General features: G+C 39.1%; 1 protein-coding gene across 1 annotated transcript in view; it reads left to right on the top strand.

Annotated features, from left to right (window-relative positions):
- The window catches only part of LOC106516925 (potassium voltage-gated channel subfamily H member 5), a 23,277-nt gene extending 8,490 nt beyond the window's left edge, over positions 1-14,787 (top strand). The window contains exons 6-12 of the mRNA XM_014007539.1: positions 258-650; positions 1,888-1,980; positions 3,463-3,892; positions 9,420-9,619; positions 10,581-10,833; positions 10,944-11,140; positions 13,381-14,787. Of these exons, the coding sequence (XP_013862993.1) occupies positions 258-650; positions 1,888-1,980; positions 3,463-3,892; positions 9,420-9,619; positions 10,581-10,833; positions 10,944-11,140; positions 13,381-14,475 (2,661 nt within the window). The 3' untranslated portion in view covers positions 14,476-14,787. The remainder of the gene's footprint in view (positions 1-257; positions 651-1,887; positions 1,981-3,462; positions 3,893-9,419; positions 9,620-10,580; positions 10,834-10,943; positions 11,141-13,380) is intronic.
- Positions 14,788-16,127: the final 1,340 nt, after the last annotated feature.

Below are 16,127 nucleotides of genomic sequence, written 5' to 3'. Positions count from 1 at the left end.
AGGCTAAATAAAACAAAAATATTGGTGGTAATTTTTGACTGTGTAACTTTACAAACGGCACCCCATATCAAAACCTTGTGAAAAAAAAACTTTAAGGAAGATTGGAAGCTGTGAAAGACGGTCCAACTCTTGACACCCCCTGTTGATGTGATGGTCAGGTGTAGCCGAATACTTTTAAAGTACAGATGAGGAAATAGAAAAAGAACAGGAAATAGTTCCATTCCCACAGTTTTAAATGTTTTCTCTCATTAAAAAAGGCTCTCCAGCTGGGATCGGACATCCTCCCTCAGTACAAACAAGAGGCCCCTAAGACCCCTCCACACATCATCCTCCACTACTGCACCTTCAAGACCACCTGGGACTGGGTCATCCTCATCCTCACCTTCTACACCGCCATCATGGTGCCCTATAACGTCTCCTTCAGGACCAARCACAACAACCTGGCCTGGCTGGTGGTGGACAGCGTGGTGGACRTCATCTTCCTGATYGACATCGTGCTCAACTTCCACACCACCTTCGTGGGTCCGGCCGGAGAGGTCATATCAGACGCCAAGCTGATCCGGATGAATTACCTGAAGACGTGGTTCGTCATCGACCTGCTGTCCTGCCTTCCCTACGATATCATCAACGCTTTTGAAAATGTGGACGAGGTGAGGGAAACTTCTTGTTTGGAGAAAGAACATGAAGAATGTTATTGRCTCCTGTAGCTTACACAAAAGTCTACATCCCTCCGAGGACGTTCAGGCGTAGTCATTTCCTTTTTGATGATTATGATTCTACAACCAAAAGTYACAACTAGTTTTGTGTTTTGTTCTGAGTTTGCTAAGAGAATCAAGTTTGTGTTTTTCTTGGAGACAAGTGTAGACATTTTGAGTCAGACAAAATGTTTAGAAAGAACAGAGCATTTTAGAGTAGCACTTCTACTGATTTAAATGGTCACAGAACAAAACTCTGCAAAACGTTAAAAGGATCCCCGATTAGTTGTAACATTAGACTTTATTTAATAAACATATATTTTAACTGTAAAATAAAGACTGTAAAAATACTGTAGGATGTTTAGTTTTTATAACTTTTAAACTAAAAGTTTAAAAATATGTTACACGGACAGGGCCATTTTATTTACATGCAAAGCATTCTGGGTAAATGATGATGTGGGTAGGTCATCGGTGCGAGGCTGCTAGCGAGCTATATCCACCCTGAAGGTTAATCTTGGACAATATCTGATGATCGCCTCTTTTAAATGAAACCAGAGAGCGTTGACAGAGAGGAGAAGGTAGAAATGACTCAGTCTGTAACTGAAAATATGGATGGAGGACCACAGTTTAGCTTTTTTGTCACACTAGCACCGAGCTAATACATATAAGGCAATATAGCGCCAGTGCTAACACAAAGGCTAACAGGCTAAGCTGCGGTTCTTCTTCCATGAAGCAGCTCTGTTGTCCTCCATCYATATTTTCAGTTCCAGGCTGAGTCATTTCTACCTTCTCCTCTCTGTCAACGCTCTCTGGTTTCATTTAAAAGAGTCGATCATCAGATATTGTCCAAGATTAACCTTCAGGGTGGATATAGCTCGCTAGCAGCGTCACACCGAGGACCTATCCACGTCATCATTTACCCAGAATGCTTTGTGTGTAAATAAAATGGCTCCTTACGTGTTAAAATATATTTTTAAAAATTTACAAAACTAAACATCCTATTTTTACAGTCTTTATTTTACAGTTAAAATACATGTTTATCTAATAAAGTGTAATGTTACAACTAATCGAGGATCCATTTAAAAAAAAATTGGCAATGATGAAAGTGAGGCTTTTTATTCTTCTAAAATAGAGTTGCTAATGCTCCATTTATACTTTTTTAACTTGTTGTATTTCATTGTTTCCTTCAAAGGATGTCATCCCTCGCTCCTCTCCTCCAAGCCATCTCCGGGACTTTTCACATTTCCACAGGAACAGCACACGTACTGAAGACTCCGTTCTTCCTGTAAGTCATTCTTTAACGTGAATTGGTCCTGATAAAAAACTCACACGCATAAACAACGGCTCAGCTGCTAACATTCTAAATTTCATCTTGATAATTATATAACTGACTGAGTTCTTTCCCCATCTCTTGGTTACTAAACATAAACAAGAGATGCTCAGTCATATAGAGCAAAACCAAACCAAATAAAAACAGSTTCCACTCAGGACTTAAAGTTGAATTTTTGGACAAGCCGTGTTCCTCTCACAGTGCTGCAGTTTGTCAGAAAGAAACGTTCAGTAAAGTCGGCTGAAAGAGGCATTAGAGGGACGACCGACACGCTCATTTGTGTTTGATGTCTGGCTGAAAGAAGCAGATATGTTTTCTTTTTTTTTTCAGCAAGTGTTGATGGGAGGTCAATAGAGCTCACAAAAGAGTAAATATTGGGCTTAAATTCACCAGGTGGCCAGAAACGTGTCTCTATRTTAAAGTTCCTGTCTGCTCCATGTGATAAATTAGTTATCAGACAATAACTAATGGTCACTAATAAATTGAGAATAAATTATTTGTTATAATTCCATGAATGCAGATTTAGCATTCACTTGAATATTTTCCTGTTTTTTTTTTTTATTTTCCCATACATTAGTTGCAGTCAAACTACTACTGCATACTTTGTACCATTTTAATCATTTTAACTATTATTAAAATGTTCAGCTCATTCTGGAAACGGGTGGTGCGGCTTTTAGTTTCTATAACTAAAGTGTTTAACTTTGTTTTAAAATATTCTCCTCCTAAATAAACTGAGATCTCCTCAGTTTATCAAAAAATATTCTTTTGTTAGAAATTTACTTTAACAAACCTTTTCTATTTTTATCAGTATACAGATGTTTGGCTTTAGCTACTGTTTTGATGCTTTAAGCTTTTACCCACTCTAACTAGCTTTTTTATACATTGACTTTTAGCTAACATTTTTCTAAAGCTGGCTTTTATCAATTTTTTTTCTACTTCTACAGTTTAGCAAGTGTTCTGCTYTTTAGCTGGCGTTTTTCTGCTTTTAGCTAAAGTTCTGCTTTATTTAGCTTATAACTAGCATTTTGCAACTTTTGATTTTAGCGAATCTTTAGCCTCTATTAGTTTTTAGCTAGTGTTTTGCTACTTTTAACTTTAGCTGTTGTTCAGGTTATTTTAGCTTTAACCTTTTGCTACTTTTGTTTCTTAGCTAAGATTTTGCCAATAGTAGCTTTTAGCTAGTGTCCTGCTTCTTGTAAGTTTGAGTCATGGTTCTGCTTTTTTAGCTTTTAGCTAGTGTTCTGCTTTTTTTTTTTATCTTTAACGGAACATTTTTGAGCTTTTTTGGTACAAATACAAAGTATTAACTTTATAATAATCTTTTCACAAAAGTACAGAAAACTGAATAAATGTTTAAATAGATTGTGTTGTTGAATGAATTTAATGTTTTGGTTGTTAAATCTTCAGCCTTATGCGTTTCCTTGCTTTACGCTGCAGGGTCTCAGCAGCCTCTTCAGCTCCCTAAAAGTGATCCGCCTGCTGCGTTTGGGTCGGGTGGCCCGGAAACTGGACCACTACTTGGAGTATGGGGCAGCAGTCCTGGTCCTGCTGGTGTGTGTCTTTGGCCTGGTGGCCCACTGGCTCGCCTGCATCTGGTACAGCATCGGGGACCACGAGGTCATTGACGAGACCACCAACAGCATCAAGACAGACAGCTGGCTCTACCAGCTGGCCCTGAGCATCGGGACGCCTTACCGCTACAACGCCAGCGGAACAGGCCAGTGGGAGGGGGGTCCCAGCAAGGACACCCTGTACATCTCCTCTCTCTACTTCACCATGACCAGTCTCACCACCATCGGATTTGGCAACATCGCCCCGACGACAGACGGCGAGAAGATTTTCTCTGTGGCGATGATGATGGTGGGCTGTAAGTACTCATTCAGCTAAAAACTGACCTCTGAATATTTATTCCTCAGTTATACACAGTACATCTTTCAGTGATGTGAAATATCAGCTGATGTGGAAATAAACCTAACGTGACATTACATAACATAATTTCTCTTCTGGATGTGAGTGATTTGTTAACAGAGCAGGACGCTGAAATGRCAACATCACAAAATTCAGTTCAGTTTATGATAGTGATGTAACAACACAAACTATGTTTTAAACATTATCTCAATGCAGGAGCATCATTTGAAAATAATAAATGTGAGATCAGCAGTTTCACATCAACTGAARCTCTTTTACTTCGCTCTGAATGGGCTCTAAACAAAGTCTATAAACTCATGTTGCATTTATAATTTAAAGTCTGGACACACTTGAACACCCTTCATAGTCCTGGTGCTGTGACACAGCTGCCTCTGGAACAGCATATGGTTTGTATGTTGCAGATCTGCACAAATGAGTCTCATGTTGCTGCCATCGAAATGTCTGTTTTTACACAAAGTGCACCACCAATGTGTGCAGGTAATCTCATTTACAAAGTAAAGCAACGTTACCGACAGATGTGCACCAGACTTCACCAAAAGTGCTACAGCTAGCTGCTGCCGCCACTATCAGCATTTGCACATAACCATAGAATCGTATCGAAACAGTTGTGTAATGCAAATTTGATGGCAATTTATATGTTTGCAAAACAAGATTTTTAGTTTAGTTGTTTTAATCTGACATCTAAAAAAGGTTGCTTTTGACCTCACTCAGACTAGCTGTTGATACAATTAGATTTAGAGATTTTTTTCTCTAAAAACTCAGAGTGAACAACAGTTAAAATGTTCAAAAAAAAAAGGCTGAAACAGTAATTAAAAAAGTTAAATAGCATTATAAAATGAATAAAAGKCTAGATAAAAGTACCAAAAGYTAAAAGTAGCAACAGGCTGTCTAAAAATCTCAAGTACCAAAAGGCTAGTTAACGTATCAAAAGATTGGCTAAAAGCTACATGTATGAAAAATGCTAACAAAAAGCAAAAAGTAGCAAATTTTAGCTAAAAGCTTCACATCAAAAAGTTAACTAAAAGCTAAAAGTATCAAAAGATTGGCTAAAAACTACATGTATCAAAATGCTAACAAAAAGAAAAAAGTAGCAAATGTTAGCTAAAAGCTTAACATATCAAAAAGCGAACTAAAAGCTACAAGTATCAAAATATTAACTAAAAACTACATGTATCAAAATGCAAACTAAAAGCTAAAACGTAGCCAAATGTTAGTTAAAAGCTTAATGCACACAAAAGCTAGCTAAAATCTGAAAGTATCAAAAAGCTAGCTGAAAGTAGCAGAATATCAAAAATAGGACAACTTTTTAGATGACACTGAAAAGACCGCGATGTAAATAAAGTTAAATACTTTATAAAAGTTACAAAAAACAAAAGGCACTCCTCTCCTGAAAGAGTTGAAGGGTTTGATACACAAATGGTTAAAAAGTAAAATATGCAGAAGTAGTTTGATTGCAAACAACACATACAAAAATAAACAACAGAAAAACAAACGTGAGAATGCTGAATCAGCATTGTTTTTAAACTGTTCTCCAAACCGAAGCCTTTCAAAAAGCTATCTACAACAGGTTAGACARTGACTGCTCATAAATAATTAACAATCACAAAAGCCCTGTTTTGTTAATGGCAGACATCTTATTCTTGATGACACATAAAACAACCCAAATGGAGCCTTTTCCTCTTTTGTGCATTTCTCTGTAGGTTTGAACCTCAGCGGTAGGTTTMGGACTCATCTTTGCTGATAAGAAGTGACACTTTCAGCGCTCATCACTCTGCAAGTGTCTGTCTGAAGGTTCCTGATCTTATCACAAAAATCTTTGMGTTAATTCTCTGACACTCAAAATATTTTCCCCACTCAAGCTATGACTTTTTTTTTTAGCTCAAAACTTTATTAACTTGCAATAAACGTGAACAATTACGTGTAATAAATTTTTTGTTTGCTGCCGCTTTCATCCTGTTCCAACTGAGCTGCACTTGGAATGGTATACAACTAGAAATGAGATCAAGATGCAGTATTACACAACAGAGCATGCACTGTATTGTTGTGTAACATTACCGGTGTCTCACACAGTATTTAAGTATTACTTTACTTGCATTACAGTAAAAATAGCTTTAATTTAGGGATGTGATGCTAATAATGTTAAAATACGGTTAACATGTTTGTCTAATAAGGAGTAGTATTTAGCAGTAGTATTTACTAGATTTACATTATTAACATAAACCTAATTAARCTATGTCAAAATACTAAACAGAAATGTATTTATTTCCCTGCCACCATGTTTTATYTCCACCAGTCCTTTGACCTGTGCTCCGCTCCAAAACAGCATGAAAAGTGATGCAATCAAGTCACTGAGAACTCAGAAAGTGACAGCCACGCACCAAGGACGTTTATTTTTTTTTACCCCCGAAAGTAAACACCCATTAGTGTGATGGTACCCCCCCGATCACAGAGACCTCTCTCAGTCAGTCTCGATCCTACGTGATGAATCTCCTGCTACTGATACGGTAATTATGCGCCAGCAAAGAGCATTTGAAGCAATGGAGCGTTGCCCGCAGGCTGGAGGGAAAGGAAGTGGACAACGAGCCATCACGTTAGATCTGCATCCTAACCTCTGTGGTCCTGCTGAGGAGAGCGGAGACGACGAGTTCTCCTCGAGTGGGTGAAAACCTCACGATATGAGATCCTGACTGACTCTTTGAGGTCACATCAGCTCGGCACTCTTACTGAGGAAGCGTGCAAAATAAATGGATCATAAAGACTTAATGTGCCGCTTGCGCTCTATGTGTTTGTTTAGCTTGAAAAAAAAAAACCTTTTTAAAGCTACAATTCTTGCATAAAATGTTATTTAAACAATAAGATCAACAGTTCACATAGAAATCAAAGCTTTATTTCAYTAAAATATCACTCAAAATCCCTAATTTGCTTTGATGTTAAAGGRATAGTTCAGCTCTTTTGAAAGAAAGTTTGATGGTAAAATTGTAAACAACTAAAGTCTTAATTGTAGTAAATAGTTTTTGAACATCCTTAGTTTAGATGCTAACACCATTTTATAAACTTTTACATTGTTGTCAGTTTCACACAGTTGTTCCAGCAAGAAAATATATATATTTTTGTCAAAAGTGCAGCAGGCTGCACCAGAAATCCTACAGCTAGCTGCTGCAGCTATCTGTGCTAATTTGAAAACAATTCAATTTATTTATGTTATCAAATAATGCTTTTACTTACTTTTCAAACATGGTTTAATGTGCTTTAAAGGCAAAAAATTGCCAACTGGACACAGAAAGGACATTTACAGGTGCTGGTCATAAAATTAGAATATCATGAAAAAGTAGATTTATTTCAGTAATTCCATTTAAAAAGTGAAACTTGTATATTATACATTACATACAAACTCATATATTTCAAATGTTTATTTCGTTTAATTTTGATGATTACAAATGACAACAAATGAAAATCTCAAATTCAGCATATCAGAAAATTAGAATATTACTGAAGACCAATAAAAACAAAGGATTTATAGAAATGTTGGCCAACTGAAAAGKATGAACATGAAAAGTATGAGCATGTACAGCACTCAGTATTTAGTTGGGGCTCCTTTGGCCTGTATTACTGCAGCAATGCGGCGTGGCATGGAGTCGATCAGTCTGTGGCACTGCTCAGGTGTTATGATAGCCCAGGTTGATCTAATAGTGGCTTTTAGCTCTTCTGAATTGYTGGGTCTGGTGTATTGCATCTTCTTCTTCACAATACCCCATAGATTTTCTATGGGGTTAAGGTCAGGAGAGTTTGCTGGCCAATTAAGAACAGGGATACCATGGTCCTTCAACCAGGTACTGGTAGCTTTGGCACTGTGTGCAGGTGCCAAGTCCTGTTGGAAAATGAAATCTGCATCTCCAAAAAGTTGGTCAGCAGCAGGAAGCATGAAGTGCTCTAAAACTTCCTGGTATGTGGCTGCGTTGACCCTGGACCTCAGAAAACACAATGGACCAACACCAGCAGATGACATGGCACCCCAAACCATCACTGACTGTGGAAACTTTACACTGGACTTCAAGCAACGTGGATGAAGTGCCTCTCTTCTTTTCCTCCAGACTCTGGGACCTTGATTTCCAAAGGAAATGCAAAATTTACTTTCATCAGAGAACATGACTTTGGACCACTCACCAGCAGTCCAGTYCTGTTTCTCTGTAGCCCAGGCAAGACGCTTCTGACGCTGTCTGTGGTTCAAGAGTGGCTTGACACAAGGAATGCGACAGCAGAAACCCATGTCTTTCATACGTCTGTGTGTGGTGGTTCTTGAAGCACTCACTCCAGCTGCAGTCCACTCTTTGTGAATCTCCCCCACATTTTTGAATGGGTTTTGTTTCACAATCCTCTCCAGGGTGMGGTTATCTCTCTTGCTTGTACATTTTTTTCGACCACATCTTTTCCTTCCCTTCACCTCTCTATTAATGTGCTTGGACACAGAGCTCTGTGAACAGCCAGCCTCTTTAGCGATGACCTTTTGTGTCTTGCCCTCCTTGTGCAAGGTGTCGATAGTCGTCTTTTGGACAACTGTCAAGTCAGCAGTCTTCCCCATGATTGTGTAGCCTATAGAACTAGACTGAAAGACCATTTAAAGGCCTTTGCAGGTGGTTTGAGTTAATTAGCTGAGTAGAGTGTGGTACCAGGTGCCATCCATTTTGAACCTTTTCACAAGATTCTAATTTTCTGATATGCTGAATTTGAGATTTTCATTTGTTGTCATTTGTAATCATCAAAATTAAACGAAATAAACATTTGAAATATATGAGTTTGTATGTAATGTATGAATATAATATACAAGTTTCACTTTTTAAATGGAATTACTGAAATAAATCTACTTTTTCATGATATTCTAATTTTATGACCAGCACCTATTTATAATACATTAGCTGCAATTGATGTAGATAGGGAAATTAAAGTGTCATCTTGTAAAAAATATTGAGCAATTTTAGAKCAAATTACTCACAAGAAAACATCATTGGGTAACAATTGAGCTCATCAAAGTGTTTATAGGAACTGTTGCGTTGGTTGTAATGAAAACAAAACTCATCAACTTTATAAGCCGTGACGTCCTCACAGAGCATCGTCTTCTTCTGTTTTTTTCTCTACGATGGTTTCTGCCCTATGTGTCACAGCAGCGCCATCTAGTGTCAAGTAGTAATAAAAGCATCGGAACAAAACAAACCGTTTAGACCTGAGAACACAACATGCACACCAAACGCCAAATAAAGTAGACACTGTTAAAACATCAAAGTGAAGTTATAAGGCTGTGTTGCCCCCGTATCAAAAAATAAAATAAAATAAAATAAAATAAAATAATCCAGCATATTCAGGGTGGAAATAAGTCCTGCTCCAATAAGACTAAATCTGTGGGTTGGTCAGAAATATATTTATTAATTTTGCTTTAAAAAAAGCTTTAACAACGTTTTAATTTCTCGTAGCGCTGCTGTATGCGACCATCTTTGGAAACGTCACCACCATCTTCCAGCAGATGTACACCAACACCAACAGATACCACGAGATGCTCAACAATGTCCGCGACTTCCTCAAGCTCTACCAGGTTCCCAAAGGTCTGAGCGAGCGGGTCATGGACTTCATCGTGTCCACCTGGGCCATGTCTAAAGGCATCGACACTGACAGGGTATCGGCTGTTCTGACACTCACAGCTGTTTCAGCACATTTTAAAAACAAAAAGAAACAAGTTTAGCGTTTCTCATWTACTGAACATCCTCTTTTTTATATAATCTAAACTTATTTTCACTGGGGGCCACATCAGCATTATGGTGACCCTCAGCTGTAATTAACTTCAATATTTCTTATTTAACTGCAACCAAACAAACTAACTCCTCGTCTCGTTGCTACATCAGAGCATCACTAACAAAAATAACTTAGCTCTAAGTGGTATTTCATGCACAGAAACAGTGTTTTAACACATCCTCTTATAAAATGGAAAAGCACTACGCGTATGACTGACTAAATGTGAAATAAATAATAAATATTATTAAAAGTAAAAGTAAGAGCGTTTTACTCACGGCTGAGTTGTGGTAAGGCCTTGAATTCTGAACTCTCCCACTTTCCGATAAGAAATTCCCACTGGAGGGGCGTTCCAGTATAAATTTACGACTTCTAAGTGGGAAATTCCAACTTCCCAGAACAACTGGGGCACAGCAGAAGTAGCCAGCAAAATCACAGAGAAATGGAGATTTTATATGGTGAATTTTACCGGCTAAATGGACTATTGAACTCTGTGCATCTCCACCTAGTGGTGAGATGCCATCATTAAAATAATCAACATGCATTATGGGAGATGTAGTTTATAGTCAGTGCTGTATTTAAATCAACACATTCTTATTTTAAGACATTAATACATCCATAAAGCTCTAGCGGAGCACATAAAATGTCATATTGGGCCACATTTGGCTCGCAAACCTTGAATTTGACATGATTTGATTTGTAAAAAACTAAATATTTTCCCAGGACTCAGATTTTTACAGATCACTTTGGTTTATTCTGCATTCAAATATGTTCCATGTTTACCAAAAATTCAGCTCGATGATGCCTGTTTTTTTAAATTTGTCTTCCTCAAATCTCATCTCCCTCAGGTTCTCTCCATCTGTCCCAAAGACATGCGTGCAGACATTTGTGTGCATCTCAACAGGCAGGTGTTCAACGACCATCCGGCGTTCCGTTTGGCGAGTGACGGCTGTTTACGCTCACTCGCCGTGGAGTTTCAGACCACCCACTGCGCACCTGGAGACCTCATTTTCCACATCGGAGAGAGCGTCGATACGCTCTGCTTTGTCGTCTCCGGTTCGCTCGAAGTCATCCAGGACGATGAGGTCATTGCCATACTAGGTAATCCTTCAATAGACAGGGCTGTATTTTCTTTGAACCTGTTTTCAGGCAGGAAACTAAAAAAAAGAGACCCAGTGACTAACGAGTCGGTGATGTGTGGCTCCCTTCAGGTAAAGGTGACGTGTTCGGAGATGTGTTCTGGAAGGAGAGCACCCTGGCCCGGGCCTGCGCAAACGTCCGAGCTCTGACTTACTGTGACCTGCACGTCATCAAGAGGGAAGCTCTGATGAGAGTGCTGGAGTTTTACACAGCGTTTGCCAACTCCTTCTCCCGAAACCTCATCCTCACCTGCAATCTACGAAAACGGGTAAAAAAAAGAAGAAAAAAATAACCAACAACTTATGCTTAATTTATTATGTTACAGCTCTGAGGTATTTCTAATTAGCTATCAATAAATTAAAAGGGATTTTATGTCTTGCTACAAGTTTTGTCCTTTAAAACGTCTTTGACAAGATCACAAGAACACCATAAGAAACTTTAAAGAATAGTTCAGGTCTTTTGAAGTGGGGTTCTATGGAAAAGTTATGAGCAATGAACATCTTACCTGTTGTAGATATATCTTTGATCACTTTGGAGAAACCAAGAGCTAGCAGCTAGTCTGAGCAGGGCCAAGAGTAAAGTGGATTGGGGTTGTTTTAATTCCATTTACTGTTTTATAAATCTTTACATCACAGTCAGATTAATAATTCTGTCATAAGTTAAACAATAATCCTGCCTGAAGTGACCCAGAGGTGCTACAGTTAGCTACCACTGCCCTTTTGCTCTTGCAAATAATAATAAAGTCCTATTTAAATAAATAAAACTAATGGCAATAAATAGTTATGTAAATCGCAATGAATTTTTTTGACTTATTAGATATTATTTATTTTTGTTTTAACTTATTTTAAGTTAAACCAGTCTACTTTGGACTTCTCTGAAAAGACATTTTCAGTCTGGTCTATGTCTCTAACAGGTAACGTTAATTGTTTACATTTCTTCCACATGAGATAAATTTTAAAAATTTGAACTGTTCCTTTAAGTTCAATGTTAGTTAGAGATTTAAAGTAATAATTTATTAAAAAAACATTTGAGAATATATTGATTTATATGTGAAAAGTACAGTTTGTAACCCTGTGTCATCTCTGCTGAGGCCCTGAGATACAACTTCTTAAAAGCAGTTGCTTGTCCTATTTTGTAAAAACACCCTTTAGATCAACTTCTCATAAATTCTTAAGCAATATTTCCTTCAGAATCAAATTCAAATCTTTGTTTTTATCTCTGTGTGTGCTTTGGTCAGGTCTCGCTCAGAAAAGGAACTTCTGAGGCAGCAGAAGCTTTAAAAATAATATATTTTCTGAAGGAGCTCCACAGAGTCATAATTTCATAATAAAACTTTTTACAAAAGGCAGGAACGCAAACTCAGGAATATTAGAACTGTTCAAATAACAGTGAGTCAACAGAAACAGCTTTATGGAAGAAGTAACTCTGTTAGACTGGGGTTTCTAATATTTTTAAATAACCGTAATTTGATTTTCTGTTTCCTCCTTGTGCTCTTCTTGGAAAAAAAAGTCTTATGAAATCACATTAACTGAAATCACTCGGCCTCGATGAAGCAACTCTAAATCTAAACAAATGGCTGTGATTTGAAAGATTTATGACTCTTCAAACATATTATATGAATATTACACCATCTATTATTAATCTCAGGCGCTCTGGGGCCTTTTTCTGTTTGCCTAAGCTTAAATTGCACTCTAACCGACCCCTTAGCTGCTGTAAATTTATTTCTTTCGCATGTCTGTGTAAAAGAAGACCGACTCCGTAAAAATGTAAGATATTGCTTAAAATGCAAATACAAACAAGAGGTGTAGATTTGCAAATCTCTTAGAACTTATATTTACTGTACTTAAAATGTTTTTATTTGTTTAAAAAAAGAAAGAAAAAAGAAACAGGCAAATTAAAAGTGGGCATATATAAATTAAAAATGTTGAATTCATCAGTTTAGTGTATTTTCTTTCTTATAGATATGTTATTTCTGCCGTGGTGTGCATGGAACTGCTAATCAGCTAGCAGCTAATAGCATTATTCATTTAGCAAATTAGCTGACTTTGAAAACCGGTAGCTGACCAGTTATCTTCTAATAAATTAGGTTTTGCCAGCTTTAAGTCCATAACTAACAAACACCAACAGGTTTGTGACCGTCCCACCGGTCTTCAGCTTGAAGAAGAAAGATGTGACACAGACAGAGTGGTTAGCAATTAGCTGTTGGCTGGTAGCTTCTGATGATTTTTACTTGTTTATCTGTAGTTTTAGCTTCCATTATTTTTTACTTGTTTAGCTGTTGGTGTTAGCTTCTGCTAATGTTTACTTGTTTAGCTATTAGCAGAAGTGGGACCAAGTCGTTATTTTGCAAGACTCAAGTAAGTCTCAAGTATTTATCCTCAAGTCCAGACTAACAAGCTAACTTTTAGGTTAGCTGTGCCCACCACTGGATATTTGGTACTTCACACGTGAATATTTTAGTATTATTGACAAATCCCTTTTGTCACACGCAGACTTTCTATTTTTCAGGTCATTTTCAGGAAGATTGCTGATGTGAAGAGAGAAAAGGAGCGTCAGAGGAGTGAAGTGGCGCTCTCCATTCCAGAGGATCACCCTGTTCGCAAGTTGTTCCAGAAGTTCAAGCAGCAGAGGGACACGCAGACGTTGGATCAAAACTGTGTGTTGGTGGAACCGGAGCATCACCCGCACACCGACTCCAACTCCTGCCACAGGCGTCAGAGTGGATCCTCTCAGCAGCAGGAGCACAACAGCAAACCCTCCACAGGAAGGGGGAGCATAAGCGGCGTGCCTCAACATGTGTTTACAGATGCTGGAAAGTCAGAGCAAAGCTGCACACAAGTAACCGTGGAGTCTGAATCAAGGCCGTGTGCAGAGAATCCGATTTGTCAGAGGGGCAGCGGTGGTGCAGAGGGAGCTGCAGGTCGTGTTAACAGCGGCAAAAGTGTCAAAGGGTGGGCAAAGTTTAGGAGCGCCGTCTCTGCTGAACCGCCACTTCCTGCCATCGAGCCGGAGAAGCAGACACAGAAAGCTGAGGGGTGGCCGAACGCGGCGCAGCCAACAGAAGAGCGTGTCGCTGCTAAAAAGAACCAGGAATCAGAGGAGAGCGGACAGCTGGGGGGCAACGCTATGGGGGAGGCAGGAGAAGAAACGAGCGTCCTGCACAAAACTGACTCCTGCGACAGCGGCATCACGAAGAGCGATCTGCGCATCGACCGCGCCGGGGAGGCCAGGAGCTCCTTTGAGCGAAGCCCGATGGAGAAGAGTCCGCTGGAGAGAAGCCCGTTGGAGCACAGCCTCGGGGTTTACACCGAGGTCTCCATGAGGCAGTCCTTCCTCCAGCCGGTGGCTGAACAGTCTCTGCTCCAGGCCACGCTCCATGAGGCCAAGCTGGAGCTGAAAGGAGACATTAAGAAACTGAGCAGCCGGCTGTCGCTGCTCGAGTCGCAGGTGAGCGAGATCCTCAGGCTGCTGTCCACAAAAAGGAGACTGTCGCTGCCTCCGACTACTTCAAAACCCAGAATCAAAAGGCACGACTCAGGCAGCGCCTCTAGACTTGTTGCACCCAAAGCAGAAGAGGAGACTTTTGAATTCACTTATGAATGACATGAAAAATAAAAGATATAGATAAGCAACCTGCATGTCCTGTTGGACTCAAAGACGCTTCCAGCTTTAAGAACGTGACTGCATGCATCAGATTCCAGGGATGTAGTAGAATTTTAACATATCAGACATTTCTCTGATTGTGTTTGAGAATGCAAACAAGTAGCAGAAATAAATGAACAAACAATAATGATAATGCTTGGAAATTTAGATGCATTTTAAAAATCTCAACTCTCTGATGAAGGTGTTTGTTGAAACACACTTACCTGAGGAAAAAACTGAGTTACAGGAGACATATGGGGGAATATATATATTATATATACATACAGTATATATACAGTATATATATATATATGTATATATATATGTCTTTCTTGAAGGCATTAAAGTGTATTAAAACATAATTTAACACCTTTTTGTACAAAACACTTGGTTTAGAGACACCTAACTCAGACTGCAATTATCCTGCCTTCTTCTTTTACTTTAATGTAATCTTGAACTCTCTCTTCTGGATTCCATTATGTGTTAATTCTGTGATTCAGTCCTATTTGTATTTATTTTTTACACACCTGGGAAATTTTTCCACGTACCCCATGTAATATGTTTGCGTACCCCTGGTTGGGAATCACTGCTTTAGACAGTGCCAAGGACAGAAGGAACTGTTCAAGGTCCTGAAAGTGCTGGAATATTTCAGGACTTTAGACAGTGTGAAGGTCTGAAGGAACTGTCCAAGGTACTGAAAGTGCTGGAATGTTTCAGGACTTTAAATAGTGTAAAAGAGTGATGGAACTGTCCAAGGTACTGAAAGTGCTGGAATGTTTCAGGACATTGGACAGGGTGAATGACTGAAGGAACTGTCCAAGGTCCTGAAAGTGCTGGAATATTTCAGGACCTTGGACAGTGTGAATGACTGAAGGAACTGTCCAAGGTCCTGAAAGTGCTGGAATGTTTCAGGACCTTGGACAGTGTAAAGGGCAGAAGGAACTGTCCATGGTATTGAAAGTGCTGGAGTGTTTCAGGACTTTAGACAGTGTAAAGGGCTGAAGGAACTGTTCATGGTCTTGAGAGTGCTGAAATGTTTCAGGACTTTAGGCAATGTGAAAGGCTGAAGGAACCGTCCAAGGTTCTGAAAGTGCTGGAATATTTCTGGACGTTAGATAATGAGAAGAGCTGAAGGAACATTGAAGGTCCTGAAAGTTCTGGAATGTTTCTGGACTTCAGACAGTTTGAAGGACTGAATGAACTGTCCATGGTCCTGAAAGTGCTGGAACGTTTCTGGACTTCAGACAGTGTGAAGGACTGAAGGAACTGTCCAAGGTCCTGAAAGTGCTGGAATGTTTCTGGACTTTAGACAATGTGAAGGACTGAAAAAACTGTCCAAGGTCCTGAAAGTGCTGGAACATTTCAGGACTTTAGACAGTGTGAAGGACTGAAGGAACTGTCCAAGGTCCTGAAAGTGCTGGAATGTTTCTGGACTTTAGACAATGTGAAGGACTGAAAGAACTGTCCATGGTCCTGAAAGTGCTGGCATGTTTCAGGACATTAGACAGTGTGAAGGACTGAAAGAACTGTCCATGGTCCTGAAAGTGCTGGAATGTTTCAGGACAGACAGTGTGAAGGACTGAAAGAACTGTCCATGGTCCTGAAAGTGCTGG

Source organism: Austrofundulus limnaeus, unplaced genomic scaffold (genome assembly GCF_001266775.1).
Source record: "Austrofundulus limnaeus strain Quisiro unplaced genomic scaffold, Austrofundulus_limnaeus-1.0 Scaffold42, whole genome shotgun sequence".
Lineage (NCBI taxonomy): Eukaryota > Metazoa > Chordata > Actinopteri > Cyprinodontiformes > Rivulidae > Austrofundulus > Austrofundulus limnaeus.
The sequence above is the reverse complement of the archived record's forward strand: the minus strand, read 5'-3'. Positions and strand labels throughout refer to the sequence as shown.